Here is a 15,276-nt window from a genome sequence, read left to right as displayed (position 1 = left end):
GCACCGGAAAGGGGACACTGGGGAGTCAGAAACCATCTGCACGGGGTGCTTTGTGTGGGGGTTGTATTAAAATACATGCTAAAAATAGGACTGAAGGGGAAAAAAACCTGCCACCTCAAAGCCAGATTTAGCTGAGCTTCCCCAAACCCCCGGAATTAGCGCTGGGAATGAACTCAGAGCTCGTCAGTGGTTGGATCACATATGGCCAGGGCTGTGATATTTGACTGTGCTGGATGGGGAAGTGAATCACAGAATCCCAGCCTGGTTTGGGTCGGAAGGGACCTTAAAGATCATCCCGTTCCTGTGCCGCGGGCAGGGACACCTTCTACCGGAATAGAAATAATTGTGCTTAAAAAAAAAAGTGACATAAACCGGGGGGGGAAAAACGCACAGAACCCTCACAAAGCCACACGGGAGATCAACTAAATATATCCCAGGCAGGCTGCTGCCATGTGACAATCAAATATTCCCAGTGTGCCTCTTCAGCATCCCGAAACCCCTTTTCCCGCATCCGCGGCAAAATCCAAGTGGTTTCCAGGAGTGCCACCCCCTCCCTCGGCACTGAGCCTTTTTTTCCCCCCTCTCTCCCGGGGCTCATTCCACCCCCTCCCGAGGTGCCTCCGCTGCTCCTCCCACACCCCGATTATCATGAGAATCGCACGGCGCCTTGTTCTTCCCGAAACACGTCCCGTATCCTTGGAGCGGCTCCTTTCGGGTCCCCAAAGCTGTGCCACCTCCTCGTGTTCCAAACTTTTCACCTTCCACGCCCTCCTCAAAGCCCTTCCCAAAACCCGCTCCCTGCTGGGGGAGGGTCTCACCACGGAAGGTGAGATCTCAGCCCGGCTGCTCCCCTCTTATTCCTCACGGATAATTCCAAGGGATGCACACACAGCACTCCTCTGACCACCCCCAAACTTCACTAACTCAGAGCCAAATCAATATTCTCTCTGGAGATTGCACCCCCAAATCCATGGTGGGCAGCAGCATCCTTTGCTTTCTTCAGGAATTGCTTCCAACTCCTTTATTTCTGCACCCAGTTCCAAAGGTTTTGTGTTGCCCATGACCTTGGCTGGAAGGCTACAGCTCCAAAAATCCCATAAAATGGATTGCAGGGACACCAGAGCGGGCTGCACCTTCCTGAGCACACATTTAATCCCACAGATCCTTAAAAACCAGCCAAGGGATCTCTCCAGAGATCTCCAGGGCACAAGATGGGAACTCTCACATGGGACGGCTCTGGGAGAAGGAGTAAATTTAGGAGCCCCTTTTCCAAACAGGGTCTCCAAAGAACGGATCCGTTGGGAGGAAAATAAAGAAACCCCCGGAAATGCAAGTTCAGCAAAAGTTTGCCGAGGATCCAAAAATAAAGGTGGGGCAAAAAGGAGACATTTGAGTCAATGTAGGTACTGTAGAAATTCAGGGCATGATTCATTAGCCCAAAAAAAAAAATCCCAACACCCTCTGGAGCTATTTTCAAGGCGGTACATCCATAATTTATGTGGAACGGGAGTGGGCTGAGATTTCCCCCACGCTGCTCCTGCATAAATTACACCGGCTTGTAATTCCTCACCCCCCTGTTTCTCCTGCCTGGAAGTGGTAACCCCTCATTGAACCATCCCCACAGGGGAAGGAGCTGCATGTTGGACACGTGGAGCTGGGAGAGGTCCCAGGGTGGGGTGGGGATGAACCTCAGTTATCCCACTGTCAGGGAGCACAGGCTGCAACAACACCCTGGAAAACCACGGGAGCATCCTGGGATAGTGGAAGGTGTCCCTGCCCACCTGGGACTGGATGAGCCTTAAGGCCCCTTTCCATCCCAAACCATTCCATGAGTCCTTGAAGGAGGCTCCTCTTCATCCCGTTTACCAGCAGACAAAACCAACCTACAGAAATTAATTCAGCATTTACCAGGAGAAGTGAGTTATTATAAAAATCCCCGGAGGAGGGCCCGGCTCTGCAGTCCCACAGATGGGTGTGCTCTGCTCAGCAAGGCTTGGCTTCCTTAATTTTTTTATTTTTAATGTGCTTTTGGGCTCTGAAATCTGTCTGACAGCAAATATTGTCTCCCTCCTGACTGCTGAGCGTGGCTAAGAATAAAGGAGCCTCTGCTGCTCAGGCTCCTCTCCCTGGGGTCGGTGTTTGGGGCTCGGTGTTGGCACTGGGAATTCCTGCTTTGGAAGTGCAGAAAGGGTGATCCAAAGAGGGACAGCTGTACTTCTGCCTTTCATCTCCTTTTGCACTTTACCATCCTGTCATGCAGCTCATCCCTGGATCCTCCATTCCAGGCTGGAATAAGCCAGGAGTCAGGATTAATGTGATAGTTTTGCAGGAGTTATTCCACCTTTGTTTTGTTTCATGACAACATGGGAAGTAAGGATCTTATCCTTGGCTGGGTGGTGACTCCTGCCAAGAGCTCCTATGGAATGACTCCAAGAGTCCACGGGGAATAATTCCTGTGGGTCCTCCATGCTGGAACAGCAGCAGCCCCGAATCCCTTGGGATGTCACTCCCAGAGGAAATGCCTGATGTCAACTTTCCCTCGAACCAGAGGTGTGAGAGCAGGCAAAGAACCAAACCAAAGGATCACCTGAGGAGAGACTCGTGCTCAACCCAACCCCTGGCACAGGGAGCCAAGGTGGGATCCCGGCTGAGACAGATGGACTCCAAGGGAATATGAGCCAAAATTGCTCCTGGGCACTTGGAAGATTTAATGTCTGGCTGGTATTTAACAATCTCAGGCCATTAACCTCAACTGTTCATTAAGCTCCAAGAAGTGCCCGAGAATTTTTATCACTCCCAGATGAATAAAAGAGAGGAGGGAAAAAAACCCCACCAGGTCATGAAATGTCCTGGGGAAAAAAAACCAGTTCCAATTGCTAAGAGATCCCCCAAGGAATGACCACCCCAACAATTCCCAAGGTAAAAATCCCACTTGGGAACTTGGAAGCACGAAGTGAGTTTGGCATGAAAGGCCTCCAGAAACCCCTCCCAGAAACTGGAGCAGAACCTTTCTGGGCCACGTGTTGGCACCAAGGTCTCGTAGAGGAGAAGGTTCCCCCTGGACCCATGAGGTGGGAAGTGGAGAACACACCACACCACAGGGATTTGGGCAAGGAAAATCCAACCAAAGGTGTCATTTGGTTGGAAAATCATCAGGTAATCCACCTTTCTCTTGGGAAAGGGACATGGAACTCTGTAACTCAAGGCTTACTGGAGTCAGAAGTGAGGTTTTCCTCTGGGAATCGGGATTCTCCTGCTTAATCCCAGGTGTCTGAGTTGCTTCAGGTCACCCAGAAAATCCTGTGGGGCTGCACCAGGGTGATGGACTTCCACAGGTGCCTGGATTCTTGGATGTCCAGCATGAGATCAAACACCAGGAATGAGGCAGGTGATTCCTGCCTGGTGTGTCCCAGTCCTCGGGTTTAGCTCACAACCCCCCGTGTATTCCCACCCAAGGAGTGGTAGGAGAGCAGATCTTCATGGAAGCAGCAGGACACATCTCCAGATCCAACAGGAACTGGATTACAGAGGTGCCCACCTGCAGCTGCCTCTTCTTCCTCCCACAGAACAAACCGCTGGAAACGTTTCTCCAGGCGAAACATGGAAAATTAATGGGACATCACTGGCTGAGACACCAGAGTATCCCAACAAAAGGAGATTTTCTTTCAAAGGAATGAGCATTTTCAAAAGGTGCCCTCAAAGTTCTGACCTGAGGCGTTTTGCTGGTTCGGGCTCTCAGATTTTTCCAGGGATATCAAAATGCATTAAGTGCAATAACCCACGGAAATATCAGGACACGGGGGCAGTTCCCACTGTCCAAACGTGTAACTGGGAATGTGATGTGTTATATAAGCTGGGAGAGAGCTGCTGGTCAAGCACTGAAACCACCAGCCCGGAGAATGACCATCAAAAAAACCAGAAATGACAGGAAAAATGGGATACAAGGCAAACCAAAGGGAGGTCACAGCTCATTCCTTGCAGGAAAAGGTGTCCCAGCCCAGAGCCAAGCACTGCAAAGCCATCAGGATCCAGTGTTGAAGAGACTCTTATTCAAGGATATTAAATCTCTGCTTTAGAACAAAAAAAAGGTTTTCCCTAAAACCGTGATGTTCCAAATAAGAAGTGCCAAGGAAACGGAGCGTGGAGGGTTTCTTGTTCCCCGGGAATGCGACTGGAGTGGAACCACCAGGTTGTATTTTTACCCTGGTTCCTTGCAGTGTTTAACACCCTCTAGCCCAGACCTCACCCCAAAAACACCTCCGAGGCACTCTGCAAACAGCTCAGAGCAGAGGGGTTGGGGTGGGAACACTTCCATGGGAATGCTGACACCGAAATTCCCAACAGCCGGGCGGGAACGGCACCTCTGACACGCTGTGGGAGCTGTGGAAGGTCACGGGGTCCCTCGGCACAAAAGTCCACTTTATTTGTGTCCGGGGCAGAGAATCAGGGCAGGGAGGGATCTCCAACCTTCCTCCATGTGTTTTAAGGAAGCTTCCCATTTTTTTTAGAGGGATAGGAGGAGGCAGGAGAGTCCTTGCTATTCCTCATGCCACTCCACTCCCCGGGACAGCTGGAGACCTCGTTACCAGCAGCCAAAAATTTATAAAACAGGAGAGACACGTTGTCACTCCGACTCTCAAGTTATCCAACACTGATTTCCAAAAGGCTCAGACTGGAGATTAGGGAGGAATTCTTGGCTGGGAGGGTGGGGAGGCCCTGGCACAGGTTGCCCAGAGAAGCTGTGGCTGCCCCTGGATCCCTGGGAGTGTCCAAGGTCAGGTTGGAGCAACCTGGGCTGGTGGAAGGTGTCCCTGCCCATGGCAGTGGGGTTGGAATGAGATGATCTTTCATCCCGTGATTCCATGACTGTGTTTATCACATTTGAGCATCAGCCAAAAACTCCTCTAACAGGATATTTTTTTAACATGGCAGTTGTATTTCCTGGGGCTCTGCTTTACTAAAGCAGAATTTTGGACATTATCCACACCAGGCTTTGTCACCTCACACTGGTCAGAAGCTCTTTTTCCCGACTCTGTGCGTCACCCAAAACCTAAGGAATTCAGGGAAAAAAAAAACCCCAACCCTATTTCTGTCTCTGCCACACTCCTTTCAAGGCAACAGAACATATTTTAGCAGCCCTGGGTCTGGAGCCCCACGTGATCATCTCTGCTTCCTCCACATTCAGCACAATCCCACCGGATCGTGTTTGACACGAGCCGTTGGTGTCCATAGAAACCACGGCGCATCCCAGAGCTCCCGGATCTCCTCCCAGGGCTCCACCTGGAATCACACCACACTGGGGGTACAGAGCAAACTGGTGGGACTGGAAGGAGGTGATGGAAGGTGGGGATGGAGCTGCCCCGGGGCTGATTGGGTCACGTAGGAATTCTGAATCCAATCTCCTCATTACAGCAAGAACACTGTGCATTCATAGCCCATATATTTATAACAATATATAAATTTACTCATATTTATGCCCTGCACGTTGCTGGAGCTGGTTTTTAACTCTTCCCTGCTCCGTGTCACACTGGCATTTTCTCACTCCAGTCATGCAAATGCCTCGTTGTACCAGCCCTGCCCGACTGAGGAGTGTTCATTTTATAGGTCACGCCCCAAAAGCACATGTAAACAAACACCCCCGGTGGGAGCAGGGAGACAGGCGATCCCAAACACCCGGATTTGGGGTGAGGAGCAGCCCCATCCCGCTTTCCCTCCGCACCTACGCTGCCCGAGCTCGTTAATGCCCCGGTTCTCTTCTGTGACTTCAGGCTATTTTAAAACCCAAACCTTGTTGCCATGGAGACAATAAGCCGGTCAGCACATCTGCCGGGAGAGCAGGACATGGGATTCTTAAAGGGAGAATTCCAAAGGCTCGGACTTCCGCGCATCCACGGCGGCGGCTCCGCCAAATCCACAAAGAGGATCCCTTTCCTTCAGTTTGCCGTCGCCTCCCGGCCTTTTTTACAATCCCAAGGGGCTGTTGTTGTGCTCTGGTGCCCACCACAAACACCGGGATCCACAAGGAATCCAACCACAAGCACTGGGATCCGTGAGGACACGGATCATGTTCCAATTCCACGGGCAGGACGCGGATCCTGTTCCAGTTCCATGGGCAGCACCGGCCACACTCAGGGAGCACCAAGGACAGCCAAGGGCTCCCCACGGACAGAACCCGGGGAACCAAAGGCTGCAGAGGCTCCAGACACGACCCCAAACCATCATTTGGGGAGGGGCCTGTTTTGGAGAGCACTGGGGGGGTCGTTGTTTGCTTGCAAACACCCCCTCACACAACATCCTTCCCCTTTCCTGAGGGAACATAAAGTGGGAACTGGAGAGTCAATGAGTACATGGAGAAACATTCAGTTAAGCCTCCTGGTGACACAGAGATTCCCAGACATGGCCTTCCAGAGGGAGAAGGGAATGTGCAGAAGCCTTGGTGGCTTCGTCGTGGTCGGGTGAGGTGATGGCAGAACTGAGGAGAGAAGCCAAGTTTCCTCCTCTTTGTTTTTTGATTAAAAAAAATCCCTTGAAGTTTCCTCCTGCTGTTATTTCAGCCTTGTGAAGGTTCAATGAATCATGGAATATCCTGAGCTGGAAGGGACCCACAAGGATCAGAGTCCAGCTCCTGGCCCTGCAGAGACACCCAGGAAGGGGGGACACGCTCCAAGTGCACCAGCCCCTCAAGCCACACCAGAAGACAACTCGTGAAAAGAGCTGTGTATCCCATCACTCTGACTTCATCCACATTTGGAGAGGTGTCATCTAGACATGATCCAAGCCTTGGGCTCACCTGGAGCTGCCCAGGTGCAGCACCTCCCACCACGGGAACACGCAGCCGGAGGGAAGGCTCTGCCTGACCCTCCTCATTCCAGGAGGGAATTCCTCATTTCTCCTCGCCCTGTGAGCCTCACCAAGGGTCCAAACCCAGCTGGGCCCAGTGGTGGGCAGGAGACATGGAAGCTCTCCAAGCTGTCCCAGGGAAATCCTGCCGTGGTGGCACAATCCCAGGGCCAGCAGCTGGCACAGCCCCTGCACGAGGGACACGAGGGATGGGGCTCATCCCTGCCCTGAGGAACAAAACCAGCCTCAAAGGTCACCTCTGGGATGTGGGAGTTCAATCCTGATTGTCACGACTGGCAGAGCAACAGGATCAAGTGTCCCAGGCCAGGTTGGATGGGCACTGGAGCCACCTGGGATAGTGGAAGTTGTCCCTGCCCATGGAACTGGGTGATTTTAAGGTCCCTTCCAACCCAAACCATTCCATGATTTGATGATTCTGTGACATCGTGGAAGACCCTGCTTCCCCCCACAGCTCACAGGACCTTCTGGAAACTCACTTTGTGGTGCAAGAGAGACCTGCAAACCAAGGGGAACTCCCCTGGCTGCTGGGGCACCACAGAAAGACACCCCGGGGACATTCAGCTCAGCTCAAGCCTCAACCTCCCTTTTTGATTTAACCTAAATAACGTACACTTGCCAAGTAAAATCCGTACTTTTACAAATTAAATCTACTCTGCTTTACTTTGTAAGATGGTTTGAGTTGGGAGCTGCAGCTGCTGGGTGAGCTCAGCACCCCCAGTTAAGCAGAGAGACGACTCAGGGCGATGTCACCTCTGTGCCAACGAGGCTCCTGTTCTCTGGAGAAAGGGCTCAATCTTTTATTCACCTGTCAAATGCTTAAAGAGCTTCTAAATGCTGCACAGAGAAAAATAACAGCCTTGTGGAATAATCACATTCCATGACAGTAAAGCTGTATTTTAGAAATTAATGACTCATCGCAGAATTGAGCTCAGCCTGGGGAGTGACTGAAACTCGGAGCTGCTCCTCTGCACGTTGTGTTTTATCCCCCCAGTCAGAGCTGGATTTTGAGGAATGCCTGGATCACTGCATGTCCCCCCTGGAAGGGATCTCACACTGCCAGCTACAGCCACCTCCTGCATCCCAGAAAACTGTAACCAAGACCAGAGTGCCGAGGTCACACACTGAGGTCTCATTTCACGCTGAGCAAAATGGTTTTAAGGCAAAAAATAGCAAAACTGAAGGAATAAATTGGATGCACATTGAAAAGTTCAGTAAGAAATGGTCACTGGAGCTGCCCCCACACATCATTCATGAGCAGGGACCAAGTGCTGGGTCTCCCTGGGTCAGGGACACCTTCCACCAGCCCAGGTGGCTCCAAGCCCTGTCCAACCTGGCCTTGGACACTTCCAGGGATCCAGAGGCAGCCACAGCTTCTCTGGGCAACCTGGGCCAGGACCTCCCCACCCTCCCAGCCAGGAATTCCTTCCCAATATCCCATCTAACCCTGCCCTAGGGTGAAGCCACACCTTAGACTTTCCCGTGTCAAGGGGAAGGTTTTCACACTTCAGAAAGGACAAACAGAGCTCAGACACCCCAAAACCTTCCCAAATCTGAGCCAGAACTACCTGTGCTTGATTAAGCAAAAAATGTGGGACTGAGATGCCAAAGTTGGTCCTGCCCAGGACACCACAACCCCAACACCCCCCCAACACAAACTCAGCTGGAAACAAGGCCACAAAACTTTTCATAAAGATTCCAAACCTTTTTATCCGAGTGTCACCAACCTTTTAAGGTGTTCTTACAGCCTGAGAGCTGCTCTAAGAATAGAAAATGCTGTTTCCCTTTTCCTCTCAGGACTGCACAGGAAAAATGCCATTTGAAAAGGGGAAGCACAAGCACTGCCAGAGATGCAGCACCAGGTGTAACTAAGTCTTAAAAGAAAATTGGCTTTAACTTCAAATATCTCTAAATAAGCAGCAAAAAAAAAACCCTTCCAGAAATAAACTGCCTGTCTAAATATAGTTTTACATGAAGTTAAATGTCCTTGGACTGCACAGGGACACTCAGTGGCTTCACTTGAAATCTCTGCCACGATTTGGGAAGGATTTCCACTGATTCTTTGGAATCAAGAAGATTTTATTACAAGGCTGACACTGAAGAGACCTCCAAGACCACCAAGTCCTACCCCCAGCACTGCCAAGGCCACCACAAACCCACGTCCCCAAGTGCCACATCCACGTGGATTTTAAATCCCTCCAGCAAAGGTGACTTCATCAGTGCCCTGGGCTGGACAGCCCTTTCCATGGAGGAATTTTCCCTGATATCCAACCTAAACCTCCCCTGGTGCATTTTGAGGCCGTTTCCTCTCGTGCTGTCACTTGTTGTTCTCCACAGGTCACTTCACTTTCCTCAGGGAAATAAATTCCCTAAAAAATCACGGGGAGTAAAAAGTGATGCTACCAGAATTCCAAGGGAAAAAACAACTTGTGTGTGCTCACAGGTCACACAACAAGGGGTGGAAAGACAAAACCTTCCAGAAAGCACAACCAGGAATTCTTACAGCAGCATTCTGTGGAATTACAAGCACATGTTTTCAGCTGCCCTACTTAGTGTCTTATAATTGACTTCTGTCCCTTAAGGGGGTTCTTAACTATAATTGAGCAGCACCTGCCACGTCAGAGGGACAGTTTTGTGCACCCATTCCTTGCTCCAAGGCCACACTTAACCCCTCCAGCACCGGGTTTGGTCGCAGCCTCGGCCGTGTCACCAACCCCCCTGGGGACATCCCGCACTCCAGGTCACCCCAGGACACTAGGATCTCCCTCCCTGGGCAGCTCTTTGGGGTTTTTAAACATCATCCCCTTGATGTGACACGAGGGGCACCCCCAGTTTCCCACATGGAGTTAGGAGCTCTGTCCTTGTGGCCACACACAGGGCTCAGCCCCACGGACCCTCTTTGCTTTCTCGCCGCGTGGTGTGGACGAAAAGGCAAACCCAGAAGTTGTCCAAACATTATTCCCTTTCCTAAATTAGACTGAGAGACCAGAAATTAAATGTAACACAATGAAAAGTCAAATAATGAGTTCAAATCCCGGGGAGCTGTGTCTCTCCTGACACAGAAGGAAACCAAGGATACAATTTCCATGGGTATCTCGGACTTGGACGAGGAGCTGGTGCTCAATTTTTAGCACATACAAGCTCTATGAAAGATTTAAAGTCCTTTGGGACATTTATTGCAGATCTCAGTGACAGAATTCCTGTTTGTTTTTAAATCAGCCCTACAACCAGCGCAGTGTTCCCTGGAGTTAATCCCTGCTGGTGGGACTTTACCTTCCACTTTGGCTGGTGGAGCCTGGTTGCTATCAGGGAGAACTTCCCAGTGGGAGGGAAGGACAGGGAAAACATCCCAGCACCTGATTTTCCTGTTAGAATTTGGCAATGCCCTTCCAGTGTGTAAATCAACCCCCTCAGGAGGGGTCAGGAGAGAAGTGGGTCCCCCTGTCCTCCCAAATCCAACTGGCAGAGGCCAGGCTCCCAAAATCCCTCAGACACCAAGTGATGCTGATGAACCTCTGCCTAAATCACAAACCCTCAATTTCCATATGGCACAAAATCCACCTCTGGAAACAACATTCCTACGGAGCTTCTCTGGGACAGCCCCCAGGAGGGCTCAAGGCGACACCTCCTCCACATCCCAACGCATCCTAAAACTGCCTTTATATTCCTTTATCCTTGTTTCAGCTCCCATTTCCACGGCTGAGATCACTCTGAGCAGCAGATTCTTGCTGAGGCTCTCACATGTCACCCTGGGAACGAGGACTCTCCGGCTCTGCTCCGGGCTGGAGCTGACGAGGAGATGCCACAAAGCAAAATCAAACTTCCCCGGGTGATTAAAATCCCTCTCCCTGACAGACTGACCTCACAGCTGCCACGGCCTGGGCACAACACACATGACAAGTGTCCCCAAACCCATCGAGGGCCCAGCTCAGCTTTCCCTGAGCTTCCTTAAATTCCTGCTAAAGTCACCGAGGAATCTGGGATACAGGTTTGTGCTCTGGGAAATGTTCCACCTCCTCTACTTCTAAATCAAATTAATAACATTTCCTCTGAGGTGCGTCTTCCAGGTGAGAGCGATGCTTCAGGGAGGCTCGGGGTGTCAGTCTGTCTTTTACTCAGGGCAGGCAGGAGTGGGAGACTGGGAATAGAGACGGGAAAGGGGAACAGGGAAGGGAAAGGGAAACAGGGAAGGGAAAGGGAAACAGGGAAAGGAAAGGGAAACAGGGAAGGGAAAGGGAAACAGGGAAGGGAAAGGGAAACAGGGAAGGGAAAGGGGAACTATTACCAGGGGGTTCCATGATGGTCCCACTGCTCCTCCAGTGCCAGGGGGAGCACAGGGGGCTGTAAAATTAGCCCTGAGGAGCCCTGCTCTTGACACCTTTAAAAGATTTTCTTCCCAGAAATCCTAAAGTCAGGAGCTCGCTAAAACCTCAGCTTCCATTCCCTGCGACAAGTGCACCTCTCGCCCTGAGTGTCACCGGGAATAACCAGAGAAGCAGCCCGAGGGCTCAGTCGCAGCCGGGGAAGGGAAGGCGAGGACAACCCACGAGTTCATCCCGTCAGACCGCGACTCCAGCCGGGATTCGGGGCCGCAGCTCCGCAGCTCCCGGGGATATCCCAGCTCTGCCCCGAGCCCGAACTGCCCCGCGCATCGTGCGGTGCCCGGAGCTGGACCCGCACCCGGAGCAGCATCCGGAGCATCCCCGGCTGAGGCGGACCCGGAGCATCCCTGGAGCATCCCCGGAGCATCCCCGGGCTGCAGCACCGCGACCGGCGGGTCCCGCTCCCCCGGGGCCGGCCGGGACGGATCCCCCCCGGCCCGCAGAGCCCCCGCAGAGCCCCCCGGGCGCTGACCTGGCGCAGGATGAAGCTGGTGGAGGTGGTGCTGCCGTCCGAGCGCTTGAGGCGGCTGCGGCGCGTCGCGGTGCCCCTGGTCACCTGCGGGGGGACAACAGAGCGTCAAGGTCGCGGCACCGACACCCCCCCGATGCCACCCCCCGAGCCCCCCGCACCCACCGCGGCCATGGCGCCCCGATCGCCGCTGCCCGGCTCTCCCGCTTATCCCGGTTATCCCGGATCTCCCGGATCCCGGCCCGGCTCCTCCGCCGCCGGGGCGGAGCCGCTGGGGAGGGGGCGGCGGGCGGGGGCGGCCCCGGGGCGGGGCTGGGAATGAGAACCCCGGGAGAACGTTCCCACAGCCCCGTCCCGATTCCCACAGCCCCGTCCCGCATCATCCAAGGGCTGGAGCCCCTCTGCTCTGGAGCCAGGCTGGGAGAGCTGGGGGGGTTCCCCTGGAAGGAGAGAAGGGTCCAGGGAGAGCTGAGAGCCCCTTGCAGGGCCTAAAGGGGCTCCAGGAGAGCTGGAGAGGGACTGGGGACAAGGGATGGAGGGACAGGACACAGGGAATGGCTTCTCACTGCCAGAGGGCAGGGATAGATGGGATATTGGCAAGGAATTGTTGGCAGGTGAGTCCTTGTTGTTCCCCATCCCTCAGGACACCTGGAGACCTCGTTACCAGCAGCCACAAATTAACACAACAGGGGACAGACACCTTGTTACTCCAACTCTCAGCTGTCAAATTATCCTACATCCATCAGGATAAGGTTTAGATTGGAGATTAGGAATCCTTCCCTGTGAGGGTGGGGAGGCCCTGGCACAGGTTGCCCAGAGAAGCTGTGGCTGCCCCTGGATCCCTGGAAGTGTCCAAGGCCAGGTTGGACGGGGCTTGGAGCAACCTGGGATAGTGGAAGGTGTCCCTGCCCATGCCAGGGGGTGGCACTGGATCATCCTTGGCCTGGTTTAACCCCTCAAGCTGAGCCAGGACCAGCAGGGCACTGCCCAGCCCTTCCCAGCCCCATCAGCACCAACTGGCATCAATCCCCGGGCAGGGAGAGCTCCAAAGTCCAGGGCATGGAGGAAAAAAAGCTAAAGCAGGAGATGAAGGGATTTGTTTGAAGCCGAAATGTGCGGAAGCACTGGAAGCAGGACCTGGATTTCCTGCTTCCCAGTGCTGAGCTTCACCTCCAGGCACATCACACATCACACCTCCCACCGGGATGAGCCAAGAGGAGGAACGTGCCCGGCTCTGGAATGATCTCACACCTGCACTCTGAGCACACACATGGATTCTGGGGAGGGTCCAACGTCCTCCTCCCTCGCTCCAGACTCCAAATCCTTTAATTCCTGGCTGGCAGGAGCAGCCTGGTTTCTTTGTCCAAGACAAATGTGGGTCATGAAGGCTGGAGTCGAAATGAGATTATTTTTACATTCAGTTGCATCATTAAATTGGTCCTGGGAAGGCACTTTTCTTCACACATTAATGGTGGGGGGGATGATTTCCCAAGGAAAGGTTCTGTCCAGAAACCCAATGGATCAGGGCTCACTCCAGCAAGGCAAGATTGGGATGCAAAAGGAAATTCAGGATATGATTTGGCTTTATAAGGGCTGGTAAAGTTTATATTTTCAGCCTGAAGTGACCCAAAAATCAACCGACCGGGGTCAGCAACTCCAAGGGTCTGGAAATAAATGATGGAAACCAGGAGATTTATGTGTAAAAACAACTTCTGGGGTTGCTGCATCAGGCTCCTTGCCCACGTTTTTGTTGCCCATGCACAGCTTTAGCAGCAGGATTGAAGGATTCATTTGTATTTGGGATGAGCCAGAAATCTCAGTCCCATTCAGACAACTCTGATTTTGCCTCTTTTAACAGGGAATTAAACCCTGTGGCAAAAAGAATCCCTCTTTTAACATGGAATTAATCACTTAGCAAAGAGAATTCCTCCTTTGACAGGGAATTAACTGCACAGCCAAGAGACTCCTCCTCAGGTGTGTTTGTTAACAAACATGACTCACTCCAGACACCTCGCAGTGCTCAGTGTAACCAAGAGGTTCTTAGAAAAGATAAAAACAAGGAAAAAAAAATCCTCTTCCTCTCAGGAAATAGTTCCTGAGAGAGGAACTGTCCCACCACCAGCACAATGAACACACAGCATCCTTTGGAAGGTTGAAACAATCTGATTTTTAACATTATTTCTGCAGCCGATCGAACAGACAAAGCCTTGGTCACATCAGGTGACAGCACGACCCCCTCAGCCCACCCTGGGTGGGGGGACAAGGACAAGTTGAACAGACAGAACAGGTCACCAACTCACAGCAGGAGAAAATGAATCTATTATTGGTACTGAACAGCCATGAAACAAACAAATCCCGATAAAGTTCTCGTTACAAAGTCGCCCGGGTTCCCATGTCAAGGGTTTCTATGAAAAAGCAGGAGTTCTCCACTGTGAATTCCCCATAGAAAACAGCAGGTACAAACCTAAGGTAGAAATCTGGAGTTAGAGAAATCCTTTGGCAGCATGTTCAGTTACAATCAGGCCTTAAAAATAAATATGATCGTGTCTACAAGTGTGAAGAGAAACAGCAACCCCCCCCTCTAAATACACTGGTTTAATAATAATTAAATTATTTTACACTATCTACAAGTTGCATATCACAGAGTTAGGAAGAGAAGAGATGAGAGGAGGACAAATCTTGCTTTTAGAAAAGTCCAGGCGTGTGTGGAGCTGCGTAGAAAACCTCAGACAAATGAGTATATACATTATTTATATTTAACAAGGAACTGAACATAATCAAATCACATTTGGCCGGCTCCACTCAAGATTTCTCTCGGGCCAAAGCTTGGAAAACACCAATCCCAAATTCCTAACAAACATGGAGGATTTACACCAACGAGAGCAAAGTTTAATTTGACCACAAACCAACTCGGAACAAAGTCAACTCTTACAATAAAAGCTCCAAACAACAAGAATTCAGAAGAGCAGCATTGAAATCAATTAATTTCCTTAAAAAGACACGAGGAACAAGTTCTCAAAACACTTCAGTATTGCCACGGGTGCTGTTTGTACTGAGCTACTTCCAGGGGAAGGATGGAGACAAATTAAAGGCCTGTCAAAAGGAAAGACAAAAAAAATCTCCCTCCCAATTGCACAAATTCAAATAAAAAGTGATTTAAAGAGCAGGTTCTCAACACCTTATTGCAAGTGAATAGAAGGTCATGATCATTAAATAAAAGGTGAAACCAGGGGAGGAGGTGCTGAGTGAAGGGGGGGTTGGGTCACTCAACAGCCCAGAATCTGGGAATTCCAACTGGGGACAGAATTCAGACACCAAAAATACCTATGGAGACACCTGGGAGCTCCATGGATTTAATCCAGATGTTTTTATCAGTGAATTGCTTCCATTATTTCCCCAGTCTCAGGGTTATTACTCCCCACAGGTTGTTAGAGCAGGTATGGATGTGACCTTGCTACAGTGAGGAGGGAAAAGGAACAGGATGAAGTGATTTTTTTTCAGTGTTGAAACAGTAAAAAAGAAAGAAATCCCACATTCCCAGGATATGGATAAGGATAATCCAGCTCA

At 51.4% G+C, this 15,276-nt stretch overlaps 1 protein-coding gene across 6 annotated transcripts in view; it reads right to left on the bottom strand.

Annotated features, from left to right (window-relative positions):
• Positions 1 to 11,956, bottom strand: part of CACNB4 (calcium voltage-gated channel auxiliary subunit beta 4) — a 75,693-nt gene extending 63,737 nt beyond the window's left edge. For all 6 annotated transcript variants that reach the window (XR_003536260.1, XR_003536259.1, XM_027695908.1 and 3 more), the window contains exons 1-2: positions 11,875 to 11,956; positions 11,713 to 11,796 (exon numbers count right to left, since the gene is read on the bottom strand). Coding sequence is in view for 4 of the 6 variants with exons in the window: in XM_027695908.1 (XP_027551709.1) it covers positions 11,713 to 11,796; positions 11,875 to 11,883 (93 nt within the window). In the remaining 2 variants the exon portion in view is untranslated. The remainder of the gene's footprint in view (positions 1 to 11,712; positions 11,797 to 11,874) is intronic.
• Between the last annotated feature and the right edge of the window lie 3,320 nt (positions 11,957 to 15,276).

Source organism: Neopelma chrysocephalum, unplaced genomic scaffold (assembly GCF_003984885.1).
Source record: "Neopelma chrysocephalum unplaced genomic scaffold, ASM398488v2 Primary Assembly neopelma1_103b, whole genome shotgun sequence".
Lineage (NCBI taxonomy): Eukaryota > Metazoa > Chordata > Aves > Passeriformes > Pipridae > Neopelma > Neopelma chrysocephalum.
The sequence above is the reverse complement of the archived record's forward strand: the minus strand, read 5'-3'. Positions and strand labels throughout refer to the sequence as shown.